The sequence below is a fragment of the Dendronephthya gigantea genome, unplaced genomic scaffold (assembly GCF_004324835.1).
Source record: "Dendronephthya gigantea isolate DGI-Jeju-01 unplaced genomic scaffold, DenGig_1.0 000052F, whole genome shotgun sequence".
NCBI classification, from domain to species: Eukaryota; Metazoa; Cnidaria; class Anthozoa; order Malacalcyonacea; family Nephtheidae; genus Dendronephthya; species Dendronephthya gigantea.
The window spans coordinates 89,770-115,309 of NW_021163062.1; the positions used below are offsets into that span (position 1 = coordinate 89,770).

Genomic DNA, 25,540 nt, shown 5'->3' on the forward strand with positions numbered 1-25,540 from the left:
AATTCCAACCAATTTTCGTTCACTTTCGGATAATTCTTAGTTAAGTTTGCAAAATAATCGTTTATATAATGAGCAGACTGCTTATCATCCATCTGAAACCCAGTATTGGGATCCAACATTATTGGTTTAGCAGTTTTCTTGCCGATCAAGCCCTTCATTTGTTTCCACCAAGATTTAGGGTGGTTTTTAAAGTTTGGACTTACTTTATTCTCGTAGAAATCGATTTTCGCTTTCCGAATTTCTGCCGAGACTTGTCTTCTGAGACTTTTCACACGCTCAACTTTTTTATTTTTAAAAGCCATATTCCTTTTAAGAATCAACCATTTTATTTTAGCTGTCATAAAAGGTTTATCCTTACTATAAACTTTAACCGTTTTTTCCGGAAAATATTCAGAAATCATATTCTCAGTGACCTGAAGAAAGGTATTGACTTTTTCATTGATGTCGGAGGTGTAAAGAACCGAAGACCAGTTATAACTTGCTAGTAGAGATTCGAAATTCTCTAACTGCTGCTGTCGGATTTTTCTCACTTTGATTTTAATCGTAGTTCCTTTCTCCGTAATATGAGACTTGGATTTCCAGCTGATGATATTATGATCCGACGTTGACAGTGGGGCTAGGATTTCCGGAGTTTCGTAACAGTCAGCCATGTCAGTGAATATTAAATCAAGGATGTTTCTGTTTCTGGTAGGTTGCGTTACAATTTGTTTAAGATGACAATGCCTCTTTAAACGGTTTTGTTGGAACCCATTACTATCTGGATTGAAATCGCCTCCTAGAATAATTGCCGTATGTGGGCTTTCTAGACAAAGCTGGTCATAACAATTGTTGATATAATCATAGAAATTGTCAATTTCAGATACATTTAGGTTTGGTGGAAGGTATGCGCATCCTACTGCAATCCTTGAAATTGATCTTGGTAACCACTTTGGGCGGATAGTAATCCATAAGCATTCAAACAGTTGATCGTTTAAATCATCACGCGTTTTTAGTGGTATACTTTCATTGACATATATTGCCATATATATTGACATATATTATCGTCGTGATATCTATTGTTATAGGCTTGTAGTATATATTGCTTTCAATGTTTTGCTTGTCCGAACTCTATCCCGCTCTGCAAATTAGCCAGTCAAATCTTTCCACGCAAAACCAACGCGCCACGTGCGGAAAGGTCTATTAGAAAAGCGATCGCAAAAAGTCGATCGCGTGACATTTTGTACCCAATGGAAATACTCCTTTAACCACGTGACGGAACACGAGGTAATAATTCTGCTCAGATATTCTAATTACACCCGGGTATTGTGTCACACAATATACAGAACCAAAAGTTGTTTAAGTTCTAATTTTTTGAACAGTGTGCATACACTTGACATTAGACGGTAAAGTTGGTCGTTTTTGTTAATCAGGACCATGCGCGAAATATGAACCGGAATTGTAATTAGTAACACCTAGATTGGTTATTTTTGTATTACATTCAGAACACGGGTGTCCATATCTCGTTTTAAGGTAATGAAACGAAGAGGAATTGCAGGCACATGCAGGTGGCCGAGGTTGCCAACAATGTTACGCTTCATGTACGCGAGACTTACCAGTACATTCTCCATCAATAATTTGCTGTCTTGGACTAAAACAATTACAACGGAATGCTCCAGGAAAGTTGAAACATTCTTGACCTGCACCTGAACATTTTCGCGGTGCTGCAACACATTCGTTTATGTCTGCAAAGATAGAAATGGGAAATCCATTTAGCCTAATATTGTAGAAAAGCAGAATTAACTAAAAATTAGCATCAAATGTGGTACAACAACTCCCTAAAAATTAATAGACGTTAATAAAAGTTAGTATTAGTATTTCAGGAGAGTTGGTTTTTTAAAAACAATTCTCTTGACGAAGGCCCTCAGGTCGAAACGTCGAGATGTGTTTTGTCTATTTCAGGTAGTTGTCATACCACATTAATTTTGATGCCAAATTGTTTGAAGACGCTGCTCTCTGGTTATATTAACTAAAAGTTGAAAAGAATGCATAATGTATCCTATTAACAAAGATCCCTCCCTCCCTTGTGGTTGTCAATTGCAAGGAGATTCCCTCGCATTTGTGGAAACCCTGGGCCCATCGCTATGCTTTCCCTAGCAACGTGTCCCTGAAATATCATACAAAAGCAAAAGCTCAATTTCATTCAGTAAACTGTTGACATTGACGTTGTTTATTTCTTAGACATTACTTGCTTTCTAGCGTTTTTAAAGTTAACTTTTTATCGTTGTATCCTTGTATTATTCTAATCTGTGAAGGTATTAAAATTTATTCCTTCTTGGACACCGTTTTTTTATCATTTTGACACTAAATATAATAACAAATACTGACATCTCGGGAAAACAGTTTTTTTTATCCTGGTCCACTAACTGTTGCCCAAAGTGCACAGCTGACTTTTTTCTTTACTTTTAAATCGACAAGCTAGTGCCGCATTTGCAAGTTTTGCCGCGTTGCTGGACTGTGACGGTTTATAGTCCGGTTAGGACTAAATTGGGAGGAGGTTAAATATATTTATATACATTTACGTTTACATATCATAGGAACAATAGCGTACAAAATAAATCAGCTGGGAGTAGGTAAAATATTTGAATATACTCTATCCCAATTTAATGAAGCTTCAAGCTATGGCCCAATAATACAATAGAGCTGATCAACGAACGGGATAATTGTCGTGCCAGTGGTTGCAAAGTTGTATTGTTAATTGCATACCTTCACACGTGGTTCCATTTCCTGTATAACCTTCATTGCAGGTACAAGTGAACGACCCATTGGTATTTCTGCACGTTGCCTGACTGTGACAGGTGTGATTCCCAAGTCTGCATTCATCAACATCTTTAAACGTAATATATATAATTGAAGATTTAACGAACGAGCTGGGTTTTTCAACGTACGTTTAATATGTAATAAAGCCCAATTAGATTGTATAGTTGTTCCTTTTATGAAGTATAAATGTCTACCTGATGACGGATTATTATCTTCCGAGCTGTTTATATTATATACCTGTGCCAATTTAAGAATGCCGATTTAAGAAATTTAAATTTTAACCAAAACTATAACAAAATGGTAACGGAAAGCACGTCCTTTTCCACGTTCATATAACCTGTTTTTTTTTGTTTTTGTAAGAGAAAATCATTACCCTTACAACGTAAATTATAGTTTTGGTTATTAGCGATTTGGAACATTTTGTTCATACGGCAATTCGTTATTTTTCACTTGATACACTTTTCTTAATGAGAGTATATATAATTATCTGCATGGTAGTTGCACGGATGTCCAGAATATGCATTGAAAGGAATTTTGAGTCAGTTTGATTCTGCCAGACGTTCTAGACTTTCAACTGAATTTCAACTGATTCACGCGCTCATTTACATCTTTTAGCAGTGTGGCCTTCATCACTAATTGGATTTGCTTGAGCACAAAATTGAAGGTTTATGCCTTCAATTTAAGGTTTATGCCCACGCATCAATAGGGGCGTGCATATATAGGATGGTTTTGTCAACTGATTCTCCAGTGAAGCTAGCAGCTGAGATATTTTGTGTTATAATATCCTTGTGATCACTAATGTCCCTTAGGGCTTCAATCGCCATGAGCAGTTTATAAAAAAATATTTCCAAACGCAGTGGAAAACCAATCGTCAATAAGATTAGTTATTGTAATGTCATTGTAAGGCTATTCCACTTGTTTTTATATGGTGGCGAATTTATCTTAATTACCGACAATAAGCCGCTGGAGATAATATATGGAAAGAGAAATGCAAAGGCCTCTACACGCATAGAGCGGTAGATTTCACGATTATAGCCCATTTTAAAGTAGTGTATAAATCTCGCGCGGAGAACCCCGCAGACTATTTATCAAGACATCCCACTGCAAATAGCGTACACGAACAAGAGAAAATGACAGAGGTGTAGCTATAAATATTTTACTGTAATTAAATTCAAGTAGGCTATCGAAAAAACAAATGGAGATCCTACACTAAAAGGTTTACGTGCTGCAATAAGACTTAACCATTGGGAATCTCAAGTCGTCAACGAGTATAAACATGTAAAAGATGAACATTCGATTTTTTTCCTATGGACAATACTACGAGGAAATCGCATAGTTGTACAACACAGTTTACGACAGAGAGCATTTTCATATCGCGCATGAACATGTACTTAGGTATACGTATACGGAGAACAAAAGCTTTGCTTCGGGAAAAAGCGTGGTTTCACCACATCGAAAACATGATAAAGAAGACTATGGATAAGTGCATCACCGGTCAAGCGGTTGCAAGTCCAAACCCACCCAGAACCAATTACCATCGCAGAGATGCCGAAAGCCTAATAAAAGTATTGACTTTTACGGGCCACTCGCGGCCGGAGAGTATATCTGCTTGTAGTCATTGTTCGTTATTTACGATTTCCAGAGAAAAAGGTGGTAAACTCTACAAAAGCTTCCGTGATAATCAGCCAAACTTGATAAAATATTCACGGTGCACGGCATCCCCAAAACCATTCGATCCGACAAAGCACCGCCATTCATTGGGGAAGACTACTCCCGTTATTTACAGACCATTGGTATAAAAGCCGAGTTTCGACGCCCAAAGTGGCTCCAAGGCAACACAATTATAGAATGCTTTATTCGACCTCTCGGCAAAGCTCTAAAGACTGCAAAGCTTCACGTTTGCAAGCATTAAATTGAGACTGATTTTGATTATCAGTACAAATCTTTTGTATTTTTCCCCAAATAAAACATTCTAAATAATTATAAGCAAACTTAGCAAACCAGGAAATTAAATAATCGTGTGAGCTACTGTAGGTAGGTGTCGGTGAAACAGCAATAGAAATATCGCTCGCATTCAGATCTTCGCCTTGCAATAGAAATTCAGAGAAAATATATTTGAACAACGGAGATAACAAGTTACAGTTGTAGCCATTGCCCTCATAACCCATGCGACAAGTACAGTTATATGAACCATCAGTATCGGTACAATTTGCATTTACATTACAAGGATTTGTTTGACATTCGTTGATATCTAGGAACATGTAGAATCGGGATACTTGATTAGATTTATTTGTATTAGATTAAAGTCACGTGACAACTTATCACGAGGCTGTCGTTTGAAGTGTGTTCTTTCGTTTTGTATCGTTTGTGTATTTTGTATTAAAGCGATTGTAGAAAAGCTAAAGATTTGTGTGAGTTATTACATATCAGCGAAGGGGACATTACATTGGCGACGAGGATGGAACTTCGTCTAACATTATAGCCGTGATTTTGGCAAGATTACCAATCGGGAGTGTAGTATTTAGCGAAAATATTTGAAATGTCTGTCGCGGACGAAGATGGCGCAGGACAAAACGGCAATCCGGCAGGCGCTCAAGCAAGTTTATTGACAAGCGACGTCAAAGGGCTTCCTTGCTTTAACCCCAGGGAAGACCCAACGAATTTGGCTGTGAGATGGAAGCGCTGGAAGCGGTCATTTAATGTGTTTTTAACGGCAAAGGGAGTAATAAATGACAAACAGAAAGTGGCATTACTTCTGCATACGGGGGGGTTGCAGTTGCAAGAACTATATTTTACGTTAGTAAACGAAGACGAAGAGAAAGAGTTTAAGGATTGCGTCAAGGTCTTGGATGAGTATTTCGTCCCTAAAGTGAATCTACCGTTTGAGAGACACCAGTTTCGTCAAATGAGTCAGATGAACGGCGAGAAAGTGGATCATTTTGTTTCGCGTCTTAGGCAAAAAGCTACTACGTGCGAATTTCAGAACGTGGAAGAAGCAATTCGAGACCAACTAATTGAGAAATGTGGCGACTCAAAGCTTAGACGGAAGTTTCTTGAACGCGTTAATGCAACACTCAAGGATTTACAAGATATTGCGCGGGCATATGAGGCGGTAGAAGAGCAGTTGAAATCAATGGAAGGTTCGAATACAGTAAACGTTGTGAGTCATAAATCGCGTTGGAGCGGACGAAAAGAGAAAAAGGTCAACACAGATCAGAAAGAGCGCAGATACTCAGCCAAGGGGACTGGGCACGACAACAAGGATAACGTACGACGATGTTACAACTGTAATAAAACTGGGCACTTTGCTCGAGACGCAAATTGTCCAGCAAAGTCCAAGAGCTGCAATAAATGCGGAATCATAGGTCACTTCTCAGCTTGCTGCAAAAAAGCAGGGGAGAAGCACAACAAGGAGAAAGAAAAAAAGGAGGAGAAAAGAGCATATAAAGTCTCTGAGGAAGAAGGAAAAACACCAACAAGAGATGACTATGCCTTTGTTATTGGTGGGCATGGACAAAAAGATATGGGTCAGGTGGATCTAATTATTGGAGGAGTGAAACTAGAAAGTATTTTAATTGACTCAGGTGCAACATGTAATGTAATTGATTGTGAACTCTGGAACTATCTTAAAAGAAAACATGTTAGGTGCGAGTCAAGGGTATCAGACAAGAAACTGTTTGCGTATGGACAGAAAGAGCCAATCGACGTTGTAGGGACATTTACAGCAGAGATTGTGTGCGAGGCAAACAGTGAAAGATGTGTAGACGATTTCACTGTGATTAAAGAGAACGGAAGGCCTATATTGGGGAAGAAAACAGCCGAACAATTGAAAGTACTCAGGGTTGGACCTGAAGAAATAATAAGAACTGTTAACACGGTCACACAAGAGGGAAGTGATTCAGATATTCGTGAGGAGTTTGCTGATATTTTTACTGGAGTCGGACTACTTAAGGATTACAAGCTGAAACTGCATATCGATGAGGATGTTATACCAGTTGCTCAGCCGGTGCGTAGACTGCCATTCGGTCTAAGGGACAAAGTAGACGATAAGTTAGACGAGTTACTCGACATGGGTATTATCGAAGAATTGCCAGAAGCAACACCTACAAGGTGGGTTTCACCATTAGTGGTTGTTCCAAAAGCAGATGGAAAGGATATTCGAGTTTGTATCGATATGAGAAGGGCAAACGAGGCGATTGTAAGGGAAAGACATCCTATTCCGACCATAGAAGAAGTTTTGTATGATTTAAATGGAGCAACGGTATTTAGTAAGATAGACCTCAAATGGGGGTTTCATCAAGTGGAACTCACAGAGGATTCAAGGGACATTACGACGTTCGTGACACACCGGGGGTTATATAGATATCGTCGACTGATGTTCGGAATTACTTCAGCTCCAGAGAAGTACCAGAAAATAATCTCAGATGTTTTGGCAGGGTGCAATGGGGTGGCAAATATTGCGGATGATCTTATTGTTTACGGGGCTGATTTATCCGAGCATGATGAGAATCTTTATAAAGTACTAACACGTCTGCGAGAGAAAGGTCTTACCGTAAATGGGGACAAATGTCAGTTTAGACTTCCGGCCTTGACCTTTTTTGGCCACAAGCTCCAGTGCCAAAGGGGTGGCACCAAGTGAAGAGAAAGTTGCTGCTGTAGTCAACGCTAGACCACCGCAAAATGTTTCGGAAGTTAGGTCGTTCGTACAGTTAGTACAGTATTCGGCAAAGTTTATCCCGGACTTTGCGCAGATTGCAGAGCCGTTGCGTCGTGTACTAAGAAAGGGACAGTCGTTCGTTTGGGGGTCAGAGCAACAGCAGGCGTTTGAGAAGCTGAAATGGATGATGACTAGGGCTGAAGCCCTGGCTTATTTTAGAAACGACTGCAAAACGAGAATCGTCGCGGATGCAGGGCCGGAGGGAATTGGAGCTGTGTTGCTACAACTGCAAGGAGACCAGTGGAGAGCGGTGTCGTATGCCTCCAGGAACCTCTCGGACGTAGAGCGGCGATACGCCCAAACAGAGAAGGAAGCACTTGCACTCGTGTGGGCTTGCGAGCGGTTTAATATATATGTGTATGGTCGTGAATTCGAACTGGAAACTGACCATAAGCCACTAGAGTGTATTTTCAACAAGACATCGAAACCCTCAGCAAGGATCGAAAGATGGGTATTACGCTTCAGTGCCACAACTTCAAGGTCGTTTACCGGCCTGGAAAGACGAACATTGCCGATGCTTTGTCTAGAATGAACCAGAAGATCCAAAAGACCACAGCAGCGAGAAAGAGGACGTCATCCGTTTCGTTGCCATACAAGCGACACCCGTGGCCTTAACGACTAAAGAAATAGAGAGAGCGTCAGAAATCGACGCTGAATTACAAAGTGTGCGATACTATATCGAATCGGGAGATTGGACTAAATGTAAACTGTCGGCATATGCGTGTGTAAAGAATGAGCTCTGCATGATTGGTAGACTTGTTTTACGGGGGAATCGAATCGTTATTCCTCAGATGTTGCGAAGAAAGGTTTTGGAAGCGGCACATGAAGGCCATCAAGGAATTGTAAAGACGAAAAGCAGATTAAGAACGAAAGTATGGTGGCCCAAGATGGACATAGATGCTGAACGAGTGTGTAAATCGTGTCATGGATGTCAAGTAGTCAGCCAGTATAATGTACCGGAACCCATGAAACGGACCGAGATGCCTACAGGCCCATGGCAAGATGTCGCAGTAGACTTGATGGGGCCAATGCCAACCGGAGAATACTTGCTGGTAGTCGTGGATTACTATAGTCGATACTACGAAGTTTCCATTATGCACTCAACAACTTCAGAAAAGATTATCAAAGCGCTAAACGAAATTTTTGCTAGATTTGGTTTTCCTTACTCGTTGAAATCAGACAACGGGAGACAGTTTGTTAGTGAGGAGTTCAAGAGGTTTTTACAACAAGTGAATATTGAACACAGAACGTCACCACCACTTTGGCCACAAGCTAACGGTGAAGTGGAGCGCCAAAATCGCACTCTTCTCAAGGCACTAAAAGTGGCCCAAGTTGAAGGCAAGGATTGGAGAAAGGAGTTACCACAATTCCTTCTTGCGTATAGAACAACACCGCAAGTCACAACTGGAAAAACACCAGCGTTCCTTATGTTCAAACGTGAACTGAGAAGTAAACTTCCAGAACTTAGGGGAGATATAGACGACTTTGATGAGAACATAAGGGATCGCGATTGGCGAAACAAGCTAGTACAAAAAGCTAATGCAGATGAAAAAAGGAGGGCAAATGATAGCACTATTCTACCAGGAGACCAAGTACTACTACGGAACACTAAAACGTCAGGGAAGTTAGCTGCCAACTACGAAAAGGAGCCGTATACGGTGGTCACGAAGGAGGGGAACGAAGTGATGGTAGAGGCGGACGATGGCTCGATCTTTAGGAGAGACAGTTCATTTGTAAAACCATATAATAATCCAGTGGAGTCAGCTACGGAAAGCGAGTCCCAACAACAGCCGCAACCGGATAGCGAAACGGTTATCACCAATAGACTTAAGCGGGAGATTAGATTACCCGAGCGATTCAATGATTTTATCATGGACAAACCAAAGTGATACAAATATATTACGAAACAGTATGAACACGATAGTTCGTGTAGTTGAAGTTATGATTGGTTGTTCGAACACTAAATTGACTGGAAAGGAAGGGATGTAGAATCGGGATACTTGATTAGATTTATTTGTATTAGATTAAAGTCACGTGACAACTTATCACGAGGCTGTCGTTTGAAGTGTGTTCTTTCGTTTTGTATCGTTTGTGTATTTTGTATTAAAGCGATTGTAGAAAAGCTAAAGATTTGTGTGAGTTATTACATATCAGCGAAGGGGACATTAAAGAACATATTTCAGATAACATTGGCAAGGGGAATATTGAGTTTGATTTTGATAATCTGTAGAGAGATTAATTTTTTCCTTACTTTTCCCCAAAACAAAAATATTTTATTTAATATCTATCAACAAGCTGAGTAAATGACATGGTGAACAATGGCAAAGTGAATGAAAAATGAAAAATAATCTAAAATCCTCACTTCATCTTTAACTTAGGCACGCTGGAAGGTAAAGACTAATTCATGGGAATATAAAACAACTACGAAAGCAAACAAGGAAATTAGAGTAATCGTGTGAGCTATGTAGCTGTCGGGGAAATAGCGGGTAAAGATCGCTCGGGTTCAGCTTTGCCTTTCCGAAAGAAAGCCGGAAGAAATAAGGTTTTGACAATGCAATTATACCAAATACCTTTAAATATGCCGATATTCTATTTTTACGTTACATGTGCAGTTATAACCATTGCCCTCATAGCCCATGCGACAAGTACAATTATATGAACCATCAGAATTGGTACAATTTGCATTTACATCACAAGGATTTGTTTGACATGCATTGATATCTAGAAATACAATTATTACAGATGACGTTCGCAAGGACTATATTAAGATTCATTTTGATCATCTGTACAAAATTTTGTATTTTTCCCGAACATAAAACATATTACTATCAATCTGATTTAGCTGAGTATATAGCATGGTGAACAATTGTAAATGAAAAAAGAATGTAAACTTCTTTCTCCTTCCTCAACTTACGTACGTTAGATCCAAGCCAAAGACTAATTCATGTTATAATTATTTAACTATTATAGCAAACAAAAACGGGAATTAAACTATTCATGTGGTCTACCTAGCTGTCGCGGAAACAGCGGATAAATATCGCTCGCATTCAGATTTGCCTTTGCGACAGAAGAACAGAAGAAAATAAATTTTAGCACTGCATGATATAACAAATCATTTGAATACGAGAATAACCTATTTTTACGTTACCTGTACAGTTGTAACCATTGCCCTCGTAGCCCATGTGACAAGTACAATTATATGAACCATCAGTATTAGTACAATTTGCATTTAAACCACAAGGATTTCTTTGACATTCATTGATATCTAGAAATAAATCATAGATGACGTTCAAAAGGATTTCATTGAGTTTGATTTTGATAATCTGTAGAAATCTTTTTCTTTACTTTTTCCTAACACAAAACTATTTTATTGTATAACTATTAGCAAGCTGACTTAGCTGAGTATATGGCATGGCGAACAATTGTAAATGAAAAAAGAATGTAAAATTTTCTTTATGCCGATATTTTATGTTCACCTTACCTATACAGTTGTAACCATTGCCCTCATAGCCCATGTTACAAGTACAATTATATGAACCATCAGTATTAGTGCACTTTGCATTTACATCACAAGGATTTGTTTGACATTCATTGATATCTAGAAATATATTATAGATTACGTTCAAAAGGATTTCATTGAGTTTGATTTTGATAATCTGTAGAAATCTTTTTTTATACTTTCACCCAAAACAAAAAATTTTCATTATATAATTATTAACAATCTGACTTAGTTGAGTTTATAACATGGTGAAAAATTGTAAATGAAAAAAGAATGTAAACTTCTTTTTCCTTCCTCAACTTAGGCACGTCAGATCCAAGCCAAAGACTAATTCATGTTTTAATTATTTAACTATTATAGCAAACAAAAACGGGAATTAAACTATTCATGTGGTCTACCTAGCTGTCGCGGATACAGCGGATAAATATCGCTCGCATTCAGATTTGACTTTGCGACAAAAGAACAGAAGAAAATAAATTTTAGCACTGCATGATATAACAAATAATTTGAATACGAGAATAACCTATTTTTACGTTACCTGTACAGTTGTAACCATTGCCCTCGTAGCCCATGTGACAAGTACAATTATACCAACCATCGGTATTAGTGCAATTTGCATTTAAACCACAAGGATTTGTTTGACATTCATTGATATCTAGAAATATATCATAGATGACGTTCAAAAGCATTTCATTGAGTTTGATTTTGATAATCTGTAGAAATCTTTTTCTATACTTTTTCCTAACACAAAACTATTTTATTGTATAACTATTAGCGAGCTGACTTAGCTGAGTATATGGCATGGCGAACAAATGTAAATGAAAAAAGAATGTAAAATTTTCTTTATGCCGATATTTTATGTTCACCTTACCTATACAGTTGTAACCATTGCCCTCATAGCCCATGTTACAAGTACAATTATATGAACCATCAGTATTAGTGCACTTTGCATTTACATCACAAGGATTTGTTTGACATTCATTGATATCTAGAAACATATTACAGATAACGTTGGCAAGAATTATCTTCAGTTTGATTTCGATAATCTGTATAGTAATCTTTTTCTATACTTTTCCCCCCAAAAAATTCTTCATTGTATGATTATTAACAAGCAGACTTAGCTGAGTATATGGCATGGTGAACAATTGTATATTAAAAAAGAATGTAAAATTTTGTTGATGCCAATATTCTATATTCACCTTACCTGTACAGTTGTAACCATTGCCCTCATAGCCCATGTTACAAGTACAATTATATGAACCATCAGTATTAGTGCAATCTGCATTTACACCACAAGGATTTGTTTCACATTCATTGATATCTAGAAACATATTACAGATAACGTTGGCAAGGACTACATTGAGTTTGATTTTGACAATCTGTAGAAATCTTTTCTATACTTTTTCAAAAAGAAAATATTTTTCATGATATAACTATAACAAGCAGACTAGCTTAGCTGAGCATATGGAATGGTGAACATTTATAAATCAAAAAAGAATGTCAAATTTTGTTTATGCCGATATTCTACGTTCACCTTACCTGTACAGTTGTAATTACCATTGCCCTCATAGCCCATGTTGCAAGTACAATTATATGAACCATCAGTATTAGTACAATTTGCATTTACACCACAAGGATTTGTTTGACATTCATTGATATCTAGAAACATATTACAGGTAACGTTGGCAAGGATTAAATTGAGTTTGATTTTGATAATCTGTACAAATCTTCTCTATACTTTTCCCCAAAACAAAAGTATTAAATAACTGTTAACATGCTGAGTATAATTACAAATGAAAAAGAATCTAAAATCCTCTTTCCATTTTCAACTTAGGCATGCTGCAAGGAAAAGACTAACTCAAGGGTATATAAAGCAACTATACTAGAGCAAACAAGCAAATTAGCTAGAGTAATCGTGTGAGCTAGGTAGCTGACGAGGAAGCAGCAGATAAATAGCACCTTTCGGAGAGATCGAAAGCCGGAAGAAAATCAATTTTGACAATGCATATAACAAATACTTTTGGATATACCGATATTTCATTTTTACGTTACCTGTACAGTTATAACCACTGCCTTCATAGCCCATGTGACAAGTACAATTGTACGAACCATCGATATTGGTACAATTTGCATTTACATCACAAGGATTTGTTTGACATGCATTGATTTCTAGAAAAATTTTATAGATGACGTTTGAAAGATTACATTGAGTTTTATTTTGAAAAAAAAAAATTATTCATTATATAATTATTAACAACCAGACTTAGTTTAGTATATGGCATGGTGAGCAATTTTAATCAAAAAGAATGTAAAATTTTGTTTATGCCGATATTCTATGTTCACTTTACCTGTACAGTTGTTACCATTGCCCTCATAGCCCATGTTACATGTACAATTATATGAACCATCAGTGTTGGTGCAATTTGCATTTACATCACAAGGATTTGTTTGACATTCATTTATATCTAGAAACATATTACAGATGACGTTGGCAAGGACTACATTGAGTTTGATTTTGATAATCTGTACAAATCTTTTCTATACTTTTTCAAAATGAAAATATTATTCATAATATAATTATAACAAGCAGACTAGCTTAGCTGAGCATATGGAATGGTGAACAATTGTAAATCAAAAAAGAATGTGAAATTTTGTTTATGCCGATATTCTATGTTCACCTTACCTGTACAGTTGTAATTACCATTGCCCTCATAGCCCATGTTACAAGTACAATTATATGAACCATCAGTATTAGTACAATTTGCATTTACACCACAAGGATTTGTTTGACATTCATTGATATCTAGAAACATATTACAGGTAACGTTGGCAAGGATTAAATTGAGTTTGATTTTGATAATCTGTACAAATCTTCTCTATACTTTTCCCCAAAACAAAAGTATTAAATAACTGTTAACATGCTGAGTATAATTACAAATGAAAAAGAATCTAAAATCCTCTTTCCATTTTCAACTTAGGCATGCTGCAAGGAAAAGACTAACTCAAGGGTATATAAAGCAACTATACTAGAGCAAACAAGCAAATTAGCTAGAGTAATCGTGTGAGCTAGGTAGCTGACGAGGAAGCAGCAGATAAATAGCACCTTTCGGAGAGATCGAAAGCCGGAAGAAAATCAATTTTGACAATGCACATAACAAATACTTTTGAATATGCCGATATTCTATTTTTACGTTACCTGTACAGTTATAACCATTGCCTTCATAGCCCATGTGACAAGTACAATTGTACGAAACATCGATATTGGTACAATTTGCATTTACATCACAAGGATTTGTTTGACATGCATTGATTTCTAGAAATATTTTATAGATGACGTTTGAAAGATTACATTGAGTTTTATTTTGAAAAAAAAAATTATTCATTATATAATTATTAACAACCAGACTTAGCTTAGTATATGGCATGGTGAGCAATTTTAATCAAAAAAGAATGTAAAATTTTGTTTATGCCGATATTCTATGTTCACTTTACCTGTACAGTTGTTACCATTGCCCTCATAGCCCATGTTACATGTACAATTATATGAACCATCAGTGTTGGTGCAATTTGCATTTACATCACAAGGATTTGTTTGACATTCATTTATATCTAGAAACATATTACAGATAACGTTGGCAAGGACTACATTGAGTTTGATTTTGATAATCTGTAGAAATCTTTTCTATACTTTTTCAAAAAGAAAATATTATTCATTATATAATTATAACAAGCAGACTAGCTTAGCTGAGCATATGGAATGGTGAACAATTGTAAATCAAAAAAGAATGTCAAATTTTGTTTATGCTGATATTCTATGTTCACCTTACCTGTACAGTTGTAATTACCATTGCCCTCATAGCCCATGTTACAAGTACAATTATATGAACTATCAGTATTAGTACAATTTGCATTTACACCACAAGGATTGGTTTGACATTCATTGATATCTAGAAACATATTACAGATAACGTTGGCAAGGATTACATTGAGTTTGATTTTGATAATCTGTACAAATCTTCTCTATACTTTTCCCCAAAACAAAAGTATTAAATAACTCTTAACAAGCTGAGTATAATTACAAATGAAAAAGAATCTAAAATCCTCTTTCCATTTTAAACTTAGGCATGCTGGAAGGAAAAGACTAACTCAAGGGTATATAAAACAACTATACTAGAGCAAACAAGCAAATTAGCTAGAGTAATCGTGTGAGCTAGGTAGCTGACGAGGAAGCAGCGGATAAATAGCACCTTTCGGAGAGATCGAAAGCCGGAAGAAAATCAATTTTGACAATGCACAAAACAAATACTTTTGAATATGCCGATATTCTATTTTTACGTTACCTGTACAGTTATAACCATTGCCTTCATAGCCCATGTGACAAGTACAATTGTATGAACCATCGATATTGGTACAATTTGCATTTACATCACAAGGATTTGTTTGACATGCATTGATTTCTAGAAATATATTATAGATGACGTTTGAAAGATTACATTGAGTTTTATTTTAAAAAAAAAATATTATTCATTATATAATTATTAACAACCAGAGTTAGCTTAGTATATGGCATGGTGAGCAATTTTAATCAAAAAAGAATGTAAAATTTTGTTTATGCCGATATTCTATGTTCACTTTACCTGTACAGTTGTTACCATTGCCCTCATAGCCCATGTTACATGTACAATTATATGAACCATCAGAGTTGGTGCAATTTGCATTTACATCACAAGGATTTGTTTGACATTCATTTATATCTAGAAACATATTACAGATAACGTTGGCAAGGACTTTATTGAGTTTTATTTTGATAATCTGTAGAAATCTTTTCTATACTTTTTAAAAAAGAAAATATTATTCATTATATAATTATAACAAGCAGACTAGCTTAGCTGACCGTATGGAATGGTGAACATTTGTAAATCAAAAAAGAATGTCAAATTTTGTTTATGCCGATATTCTACGTTCACCTTACCTGTACAGTTGTAATTACCATTGCCCTCATAGCCCATGTTACAAGTACAATTATATGAACCATCAGTATTAGTACAATTTGCATTTACACCACAAGGATTTGTTTGACATTCATTGATATCTAGATACATATTACAGATAACGTTGGCAAGGATTAAATTGAGTTTGATTTTGATAATCTGTACAAATCTTCTGTATACTTTTCCCCAAAACAAAAGTATTAAACAATTGTTAACATGATGAGTATGATTACAAATGAAAAAGAATCTAAAATCCTCTTTCCATTTTCAACTTAGGCATGCTGGAAGGAAAAGACTAACTCAAGGGTATATACAGCATTTATACTAGAGCAAACAAGCAAATTAGCTAGAGTAATCGTGTGAGCTAGGTAGCTGAAGAGGAAGCAGCAGATAAATAGCACCTTTCGGAGAGATCGAAAGCCGGAAGAAAATCAATTTTGACAATGCATATAACAAATACTTTTGAATATGCCGATATTCTATTTCTACGTTACCTGTACAGTTATAACCATTGCCTTCATAGCCCATGTGACACGTACAATTGTACGAACCATCGATATTGGTACAATTTGCATTTACATCACAAGGATTTGTTTGACATGCATTGATTTCTAGAAATATATTATAGATGACGTTTGAAAGATTACATTAAGTTTTATTTTGAAATAAAAATATTATTCATTATATAATTATTAACAACCAGACTTAGCTTAGTATATGGCATATTGAGCAATTTAATCAAAAAAGAATGTAAAATTTTGTTTATGCCGATATTCTATGTTCCCTTTACCTGTACAGTTGTTACCATTGCCCTCATAGCCCATGTTACATGTACAATTATATGAGCCATCAGTGTTGGTGCAATTTGCATTTACATCACAAGGATTTGTTTGACATTCATTTATATCTAGAAACATATTACAGATAACGTTGGCAAGGATTAATATGAGTTTCATTTTGATAATCTGTAGAAATCTTTTCTATACTTTTCCCCAAAACAAAAGTATTAAAAAACTTTTAACATGCTGAGTATAATTAAACTGAAAAAGAATCTAAAATCCTCTTTCCATTTTCAACTTAGGCATGCTGGAAGGAAAAGACTAACTCAAGGGTATATACAGCATTTATACTAGAGCAAAAAAGCAAATTAGCTAGAGTAATCGTGTGAGCTAGGTAGCTGAAGAGGAAGCAGCAGATAAATAGCACCTTTCGGAGAGATCGAAAGCCGGAAGAAAATCAATTTTGACAATGCATATAACAAATACTTTTGAATATGCCGATATTCTATTTCTACGTTACCTGTACAGTTATAACCATTGCCTTCATAGCCCATGTGACACGTACAATTGTACGAACCATCGATATTGGTACAATTTGCATTTACATCACAAGGATTTGTTTGACATGCATTGATTTCTAGAAATATATTATAGATGACGTTTGAAAGATTACATTGAGTTTTATTTTGAAATAAAAATATTATTCATTATATAATTATTAACAACCAGACTTAGCTTAGTATATGGCATATTGAGCAATTTTAATCAAAAAAGAATGTAAAATTTTGTTTATGCCGATATTCTATGTTCCCTTTACCTGTACAGTTGTTACCATTGCCCTCATAGCCCATGTTACATGTACAATTATATGAGCCATCAGTGTTGGTGCAATTTGCATTTACATCACAAGGATTTGTTTGACATTCATTTATATCTAGAAACATATTACAGATAACGTTGGCAAGGATTAATATGAGTTTCATTTTGATAATCTGTAGAAATCTTTTCTATACTTTTCCCCAAAACAAAAGTATTAAAAAACTTTTAACATGCTGAGTATAATTAAACTGAAAAAGAATCTAAAATCCTCTTTCCATTTTCAACTTAGGCATGCTGGAAGGAAAAGACTAACTCAAGGGTATATACAGCATTTATACTAGAGCAAAAAAGCAAATTAGCTAGAGTAATCGTGTGAGCTAGGTAGCTGAAGAGGAAGCAGCAGATAAATAGCACCTTTCGGAGAGATCGAAAGCCGGAAGAAAATCAATTTTGACAATGCATATAACAAATACTTTTGAATATGCCGATATTCTATTTCTACGTTACCTGTACAGTTATAACCATTGCCTTCATAGCCCATGTGACACGTACAATTGTACGAACCATCGATATTGGTACAATTTGCATTTACATCACAAGGATTTGTTTGACATGCATTGATTTCTAGAAATATATTATAGATGACGTTTGAAAGATTACATTGAGTTTTATTTTGAAATAAAAATATTATTCATTATATAATTATTAACAACCAGACTTAGCTTAGTATATGGCATATTGAGCAATTTTAATCAAAAAAGAATGTAAAATTTTGTTTATGCCGATATTCTATGTTCCCTTTACCTGTACAGTTGTTACCATTGCCCTCATAGCCCATGTTACATGTACAATTATATGAACCATCAGTGTTGGTGCAATTTGCATTTACATCACAAGGATTTGTTTGACATTCATTTATATCTAGAAACATATTACAGATAACGTTGGCAAGGACTACATTGAGTTTGATTTTGATAATCTGTAGAAATCTTTGCTATACTTTTTCAAAAAGAAAATATTATTCATTATATAATTATAACAAGCAGACTAGCTTAGCTGAGCATATGGAATGGTGAACAATTGTAAATAAAAAAGAATGTCAAATTTTGTTTATGCCGATATTCTATGTTCACCTTACCTGTACAGTTGTAATTACCATTGCCCTCATAGCCCATGTTACAAGTACAATTATATGAACTATCAGTATTAGTACAATTTGCATTTACACCACAAGGATTGGTTTGACATTCATTGATATCTAGAAACATATTACAGATAACGTTGGCAAGGATTACATTGAGTTTGATTTTGATAATCTGTACAAATCTTCTCTATACTTTTCCCCAAAAAAAAAGTATTAAATAACTCTTAACAAGCTGAGTATAATTACAAATGAAAAAGAATCTAAAATCCTCTTTCCATTTTAAACTTAGGCATGCTGGAAGGAAAAGACTAACTCAAGGGTATATAAAACAACTTACTAGAGCAAACAAAGCAAATTAGCTAGAGTAATCGTGTGAGCTAGGTAGCTGACGAGGAAGCAGCGGATAAATAGCACCTTTCGGAGAGATCGAAAGCCGGAAGAAAATCAATTTTGACAATGCACAAAACAAATACTTTTGAATATGCCGATATTCTATTTTTACGTTACCTGTACAGTTATAACCATTGCCTTCATAGCCCATGTGACAAGTACAATTGTATGAACCATCGATATTGGTACAATTTGCATTTACATCACAAGGATTTGTTTGACATGCATTGATTTCTAGAAATATATTATAGATGACGTTTGAAAGATTACATTGAGTTTTATTTTGAAAAAAAAAATATTATTCATTATATAATTATTAACAACCAGAGTTAGCTTAGTATATGGCATGGTGAGCAATTTTAATCAAAAAAGAATGTAAAATTTTGTTTATGCCGATATTCTTGTTCACTTTACCTGTACAGTTGTTACCATTGCCCTCATAGCCCATGTTACATGTACAATTATATGAACCATCAGAGTTGGTGCAATTTGCATTTACATCACAAGGATTTGTTTGACATTCATTTATATCTAGAAACATATTACAGATAACGTTGGCAAGGACTTTATTGAGTTTTATTTTGATAATCTGTAGAAATCTTTTCTATACTTTTTAAAAAAGAAAATATTATTCATTATATAATTATAACAAGCAGACTAGCTTAGCTGACCGTATGGAATGGTGAACATTTGTAAATCAAAAAAAGAATGTCAAATTTTGTTTATGCCGATATTCTACGTTCACCTTACCTGTACAGTTGTAATTACCATTGCCCTCATAGCCCATGTTACAAGTACAATTATATGAACCATCAGTATTAGTACAATTTGCATTTACACCACAAGGATTTGTTTGACATTCATTGATATCTAGATACATATTACAGATAACGTTGGCAAGGATTAAATTGAGTTTGATTTTGATAATCTGTACAAATCTTCTGTATACTTTTCCCCAAAACAAAAGTATTAAACAATTGTTAACATGATGAGTATGATTACAAATGAAAAAGAATCTAAAATCCTCTTTCCATTTTCAACTTAGGCATGCTGGAAGGAAAAGACTAACTCAAGGGTATATACAGCATTTATACTAGAGCAAACAAGCAAAAGCTAGAGTAATCGTAGGTAGCTGAAGAGGAAGCAGCAGATAAATAGCACCTTTCGAAAGATCGAAAGCCGGAAGAAAATCAATTTGACATGCAAACAAATACTTTTGGATATACCGATATTTCATTTTTACGTTACCTGTACAGTTATAACCACTGCCTTCATAGCCCATGTGACAAGTACAATTGTACGAACCATCGATATGGGTACAATTTGCATTTACATCACAAGGATTTGTTTGACATGCATTGATTTCTATAAATATATTATAGATGACGTTTGAAAGATTACATTGAGTTTTATTTTGAAAAAATATTATTCATTAATTAATTATTAACAACCAGACTTAGTTTAGTATATGGCATGGTGAGCAATTGTAAATCAAAAAAAGAATGTAAAATTTTGTTTATGCCGATATTATATGTTCACTTTACCGGTACAGTTGTTACCATTGCCCTCATAGCCCATGTTACATGTACAATTATATGAGCCATCAGTGTTGGTGCAATTTGCATTTACATCACAAGGATTTGTTTGACATTCATTTATATCTAGAAACATATTACAGATAACGTTGGCAAGGATTAATATGAGTTTCATTTTGATAATCTGTAGAAATCTTTTCTATACTTTTCCCCAAAACAAAAGTATTAAAAAACTTTTAACATGCTGAGTATAATTAAACTGAAAAAGAATCTAAAATCCTCTTTCCATTTTCAACTTAGGCATGCTGGAAGGAAAAGACTAACTCAAGGGTATATACAGCATTTATACTAGAGCAAACAAGCAAATTAGCTAGAGTAATCGTGTGAGCTAGGTAGCTGAAGAGGAAGCAGCAGATAAATAGCACCTTTCGGAGAGATCGAAAGCCGGAAGAAAATCAATTTTGACAATGCATATAACAAATACTTTTGAATATGCCGATATTCTATTTCTACGTTACCTGTACAGTTATAACCATTGCCTTCATAGCCCATGTGACACGTACAATTGTACGAACCATCGATATTGGTACAATTTGCATTTACATCACAAGGATTTGTTTGACATTCATTGATTTCTAGAAATATATTATAGATGACGTTTGAAAGATTACATTGAGTTTTATTTTGAAATAAAAATATATTCATTATAATTATTAACAACCAGACTTAGCTTAGTATATGGCATATTGAGCAATTTTAAAAAAAGAATGTAAAATTTTGTTTATGCCGATATTCTATGTTCCCTTTACCTGTACAGTTGTTTTACCATTGCCCTCATAGCCCATGTTACATGTACAATTATATGAGCCATCAGTGTTGGTGCAATTTGCATTTACATCACAAGGATTTGTTGACATTCATTTATATCTAGAAACATATTACAGATAACGTTGGCAAGGATTAATATGAGTTTCATTTTGATAATCTGTAGAAATCTTTTCTATACTTTTCCCCAAAACAAAAGTATTAAAAAACTTTTAACATGCTGAGTATAATTAAACTGAAAAAGAATCTAAAATCCTCTTTCCATTTCAACTTAGGCAGCTGGAAGGAAAAGACTAACTCAAGGGTATATACAGCATTTTATACTAGAGCAAAAAAGCAAATTAGCTAGAGTAATCGTGTGAGCTAGGTAGCTGAAGAGGAAGCAGCAGAAATAGCACCTTTCGGAGAGATCGAAAGCCGGAAGAAAATCAATTTTGACAATGCATATAACAAATACTTTTGAATATGCCGATATTCTATTTCTACGTTACCTGTACAGTTATAACCATTGCCTTCATAGCCCATGTGACACGTACAATTGTACGAACCATCGATATTGGTACAATTTGCATTTACATCACAAGGATTTGTTTGACATGCATTGATTTCTAGAAATATATTATAGATGACGTTTGAAAGATTACATTGAGTTTTATTTTGAAATAAAAATATTATTCATTATATAATTATTAACAACCAGACTTAGCTTAGTATATGGCATATTGAGCAATTTTAATCAAAAAAGAATGTAAAATTTTGTTTATGCCGATATTCCATGTTCCCTTTACCTGTACAGTTGTTACCATTGCCCTCATAGCCCATGTTACATGTACAATTATATGAACCATCAGTGTTGGTGCAATTTGCATTTACATCACAAGGATTTGTTTGACATTCATTTATATCTAGAAAATTTACAGATAACGTTGGCAAGGATTAATATGAGTTTCATTTTGATAATCTGTAGAAATCTTTTCTATACTTTTCCCCAAAACAAAAGTATTAAAAAACTTTTAACATGCTGAGTAAAATTACAAATAAAAAAGAATCTAAAATCCTCTTTCCATTTTAAACTTAGGCATGCTGGAAGCAAAAGACTAACTCAAGGGTATATACAGCATTTATACTAGAGCAAACAAGCAAATTAGCTACAGTAATCGTGTGAGCTAGGTAGCTGAAGAGGAAGCAGCAGATAAATAGCACCTTTCGGAGAGATCGAAAGCCGGAAGAAAATCAATTTTGACAATGCACATAACAAATACTTTTGAATATGCCGATATTCTATTTTTACGTTACCTGTACAGTTATAACCATTGCCTTCATAGCCCATGTGACAAGTACAATTGTACGAACCATCGATATTGGTACAATTTGCATTTACATCACAAGGATTTGTTTGACATGCATTGATTTCTAGAAATATATTATAGATGACGTTTGAAAGATTACATTGAGTTTTATTTTGAAAAAAAAAATATTATTCATTATATAATTATTAACAACCAGACTTAGCTTAGTATATGGCATATTGAGCAATTTTAATCAAAAAGAATGTAAAATTTTGTTTAGGCCGATATTCTATGTTCACTTTACCTGTACAGTTGATACCATTGCCCTCATACCCCATGTCACATGTACAATTTATGAACCACAGTGTTGGTGCTTGCATTTACATCACAAGGATTGTTTGACATTCATTATATCTAGAAACATATTACAGATGACGTTGGCAAGGACTACATTGAGTTTGATTTTGATAATCTGTAGAAATCTTTTCTTACTTTTTCAAAAAGAAAATATTATTCATTATATAATTATAACAAGCAGGACTAGCTTAGCTGAGCATATGGAATGGTGAACAATTGTACATCAAAAAAGAATGTCAAAATTTGTTTTGCCGTATTCTATCGTTCACCTACCTGTACAGTGTAATTACCATTGCCCTCATAGCCCATGTTACAAGTACATTATATGAACCATCAGTATTAGTACAATTTGCATTTACACACAAGGATTTGTTTGACATTCATTGATATCTAGAAACATATTACAGATGACGTTGGCAAGGATTAAATTGAGTTTGATTTTGAAATCGGTAGAAATCTTTCTATACTTTTCCCAAAACAAAAGTATTAAATAATAACATGCTGAGTAAAAGTACATGAAAAGAATCTAAAATCCCTTTCCATTTTAAACTTAGGCATGCTGGAAGGAAAGACTAACTCAAGCGGTATATACAGCATTATACTAGAGCAAACAAGCAAATTAGCTAGAGTAATCGTGTGAGCTAGGTAGCTGAAGAGGAAGCAGCAGATAAATAGCACCTTTCGGAGAGATCGAAAGCCGGAAGAAAATCAATTTTTGACAATGCACATAAACATACTTTTGAATATGCCGTATTCTATTTTTACGTTACCTGTACAGTTATAACCATTGCCTTCATAGCCCATGTGACAAGTACAATTGTACGAACCATCGATATTGGTACAATTTGCATTTACATCACAAGGATTTGTTTGACATGCATTGATTTCTAAAAATATTTTATAGATGACGTTTGAAAGATTACATTGAGTTTTATTTTGAAAAAAAAAAATTATTCATTATATAATTATTAACAACCAGACTTAGCTTAGTATATGGCATGGTGAGCAATTTAATCAAAAAAGAATGTAAAATTTTGTTTATGCCGATATTCTATGTTCACTTTACCTGTACAGTTGTTACCATTGCCCTCATAGCCCATGTTACATGTACAATTATATGAACCATCAGTGTTGGTGCAATTTGCATTTACATCACAAGGATTTGTTTGACATTCATTTATATCTAGAAACATATTACAGATAACGTTGGCAAGGACTACATTGAGTTTGATTTTGATAATCTGTAGAAATCTTTTCTATACTTTTTCAAAAAGAAAATATTATTCATTATATAATTATAACAAGCAGACTAGCTTAGCTGAGCATATGGAATGGTGAACAATTGTAAATCAAAAAAGAATGTCAAATTTTGTTTATGCCGATATTCTATGTTCACCTTACCTGTACAGTTGTAATTACCATTGCCCTCATAGCCCATGTTACAAGTACAATTATATGAACCATCAGTATTAGTACAATTTGCATTTACACCACAAGGATTTGTTTGACATTCATTGATATCTAGAAACATATTACAGATGACGTTGGCAAAGATTAAATTAAGTTTCATTTTGATAATCTGTAGAAATCTTTTCTATACTTTTCCTCAAAACAAAAGTATTAAATAACTGTTAACATGCTGAGTATAATTACAAATGAAAAACAATCTAAAATCCTCTTTCCATTTTCAACTTAGGTATGCTAGAAGGAAAAGACTAACTCAAGGGTATATACAGCAACTATACTAGAGCAAACAAGCAAATTAGCTAGAGTAATCGTGTGAGCTAGGTAGCTGCCGAGGAAGCAGCAGATAAATAGCACCTTTCGGAGAGATCGAAAGCCGGAAGAAAATCAATTTTGACAATGCATATAACAAATACTTTTGAATATGTTGATATTCTATTTTTACGTTACCTGTACAGTTATAACCATTGCCTTCATAGCCCATGTGACAAGTACAATTGTATGAACCATCGATATTGGTACAATTTGCATTTACATCACAAGGATTTGTTTGACATGCATTGATTTCTAGAAATATATTATAGATGAGGTTTGAAAGATTACATTGAGTTTTATTTTGAAAAAATATTATTCATTATATAATTATTAACAACCAGACTTAGCTTAGCTAGTATATATGGCATGGTGAGCAATTGTAAATCAAAAAAGAATGTAAAATTTTGTTTATGCCGATATTCTATGTTCACTTTACCTGTACAGTTGTTACCATTGCCCTCATAGCCCATGTTACAAGTACAATTATATGAACCATCAGTGTTGGTGCAATTTGCATTTACATCACAAGGATTTGTTTGACATTCATTTATATCTAGAAACATATCACAGATAACGTTGGCAAGGACTACATTGAGTGTGATTTTGATAATCTGTAGAAA

The 25,540-nt window shown here is 34.7% G+C and overlaps 2 protein-coding genes and 11 long non-coding RNA genes across 14 annotated transcripts in view; all 13 read right to left on the bottom strand.

The window, feature by feature from the left end:
- LOC114528895 (fibrillin-3-like) overlaps positions 1–11,584 on the bottom strand; it is a 38,899-nt gene extending 27,315 nt beyond the window's left edge. The window contains exons 1-3 of the mRNA XM_028550620.1: positions 11,551–11,584; positions 2,743–2,865; positions 1,593–1,721 (exon numbers count right to left, since the gene is read on the bottom strand). Coding sequence (XP_028406421.1) covers positions 1,593–1,721; positions 2,743–2,865; positions 11,551–11,584 — 286 coding nt within the window. The remainder of the gene's footprint in view (positions 1–1,592; positions 1,722–2,742; positions 2,866–11,550) is intronic.
- Positions 11,585–12,011: 427 nt separating this feature from the next.
- Positions 12,012–25,540, bottom strand: part of LOC114528912 (cubilin-like) — a 40,170-nt gene continuing 26,641 nt past the window's right edge. Inside the window, exons 8-18 of the mRNA XM_028550623.1 lie at positions 19,259–19,369; positions 18,800–18,859; positions 18,130–18,225; positions 17,324–17,419; positions 16,519–16,614; positions 15,359–15,469; positions 14,900–14,959; positions 14,230–14,325; positions 13,065–13,181; positions 12,274–12,333; positions 12,012–12,100 (exon numbers count right to left, since the gene is read on the bottom strand). Of these exons, the coding sequence (XP_028406424.1) occupies positions 12,012–12,100; positions 12,274–12,333; positions 13,065–13,181; positions 14,230–14,325; positions 14,900–14,959; positions 15,359–15,469; positions 16,519–16,614; positions 17,324–17,419; positions 18,130–18,225; positions 18,800–18,859; positions 19,259–19,369 (992 nt within the window). The remainder of the gene's footprint in view (positions 12,101–12,273; positions 12,334–13,064; positions 13,182–14,229; positions 14,326–14,899; positions 14,960–15,358; positions 15,470–16,518; positions 16,615–17,323; positions 17,420–18,129; positions 18,226–18,799; positions 18,860–19,258; positions 19,370–25,540) is intronic.
- Positions 12,631–13,384, bottom strand: LOC114528906. Its single transcript, XR_003687557.1, has 3 exons — positions 13,361–13,384; positions 13,065–13,181; positions 12,631–12,671 (listed from the first exon to the last, which is right to left on the bottom strand). It is a non-coding gene; the product is annotated as an uncharacterized LOC114528906 (long non-coding RNA).
- Positions 13,775–14,533, bottom strand: LOC114528908. The gene is made up of 3 exons (XR_003687559.1): positions 14,505–14,533; positions 14,209–14,325; positions 13,775–13,815 (listed from the first exon to the last, which is right to left on the bottom strand). It is a non-coding gene; the product is annotated as an uncharacterized LOC114528908 (long non-coding RNA).
- Positions 14,918–15,661, bottom strand: LOC114528904. Its single transcript, XR_003687554.1, has 3 exons — positions 15,650–15,661; positions 15,353–15,469; positions 14,918–14,959 (listed from the first exon to the last, which is right to left on the bottom strand). It is a non-coding gene; the product is annotated as an uncharacterized LOC114528904 (long non-coding RNA).
- On the bottom strand, positions 15,727–16,822 carry LOC114528899. The gene is made up of 3 exons (XR_003687547.1): positions 16,794–16,822; positions 16,498–16,614; positions 15,727–15,766 (listed from the first exon to the last, which is right to left on the bottom strand). It is a non-coding gene; the product is annotated as an uncharacterized LOC114528899 (long non-coding RNA).
- Positions 16,871–17,628, bottom strand: LOC114528898. Its single transcript, XR_003687546.1, has 3 exons — positions 17,600–17,628; positions 17,303–17,419; positions 16,871–16,910 (listed from the first exon to the last, which is right to left on the bottom strand). It is a non-coding gene; the product is annotated as an uncharacterized LOC114528898 (long non-coding RNA).
- Positions 17,677–19,578, bottom strand: LOC114528900. 2 transcript variants are annotated; one of them, XR_003687548.1, is made up of 3 exons: positions 19,550–19,578; positions 18,109–18,225; positions 17,677–17,716 (listed from the first exon to the last, which is right to left on the bottom strand). It is a non-coding gene; the product is annotated as an uncharacterized LOC114528900 (long non-coding RNA). The 2 variants fall into 2 exon arrangements; XR_003687550.1 differs by lacking the exons at positions 17,677–17,716; positions 18,109–18,225 and adding exons at positions 18,818–18,859; positions 19,253–19,369.
- LOC114528909 lies at positions 19,965–20,706 on the bottom strand. Its single transcript, XR_003687560.1, has 3 exons — positions 20,680–20,706; positions 20,384–20,500; positions 19,965–20,005 (listed from the first exon to the last, which is right to left on the bottom strand). It is a non-coding gene; the product is annotated as an uncharacterized LOC114528909 (long non-coding RNA).
- LOC114528902 lies at positions 21,581–22,312 on the bottom strand. The gene is made up of 3 exons (XR_003687552.1): positions 22,284–22,312; positions 21,987–22,103; positions 21,581–21,597 (listed from the first exon to the last, which is right to left on the bottom strand). It is a non-coding gene; the product is annotated as an uncharacterized LOC114528902 (long non-coding RNA).
- On the bottom strand, positions 22,359–23,158 carry LOC114528905. Its single transcript, XR_003687556.1, has 3 exons — positions 23,089–23,158; positions 22,792–22,908; positions 22,359–22,400 (listed from the first exon to the last, which is right to left on the bottom strand). It is a non-coding gene; the product is annotated as an uncharacterized LOC114528905 (long non-coding RNA).
- Positions 23,502–24,227, bottom strand: LOC114528903. The gene is made up of 3 exons (XR_003687553.1): positions 24,208–24,227; positions 23,912–24,028; positions 23,502–23,531 (listed from the first exon to the last, which is right to left on the bottom strand). It is a non-coding gene; the product is annotated as an uncharacterized LOC114528903 (long non-coding RNA).
- On the bottom strand, positions 24,622–25,385 carry LOC114528901. Its single transcript, XR_003687551.1, has 3 exons — positions 25,357–25,385; positions 25,056–25,172; positions 24,622–24,662 (listed from the first exon to the last, which is right to left on the bottom strand). It is a non-coding gene; the product is annotated as an uncharacterized LOC114528901 (long non-coding RNA).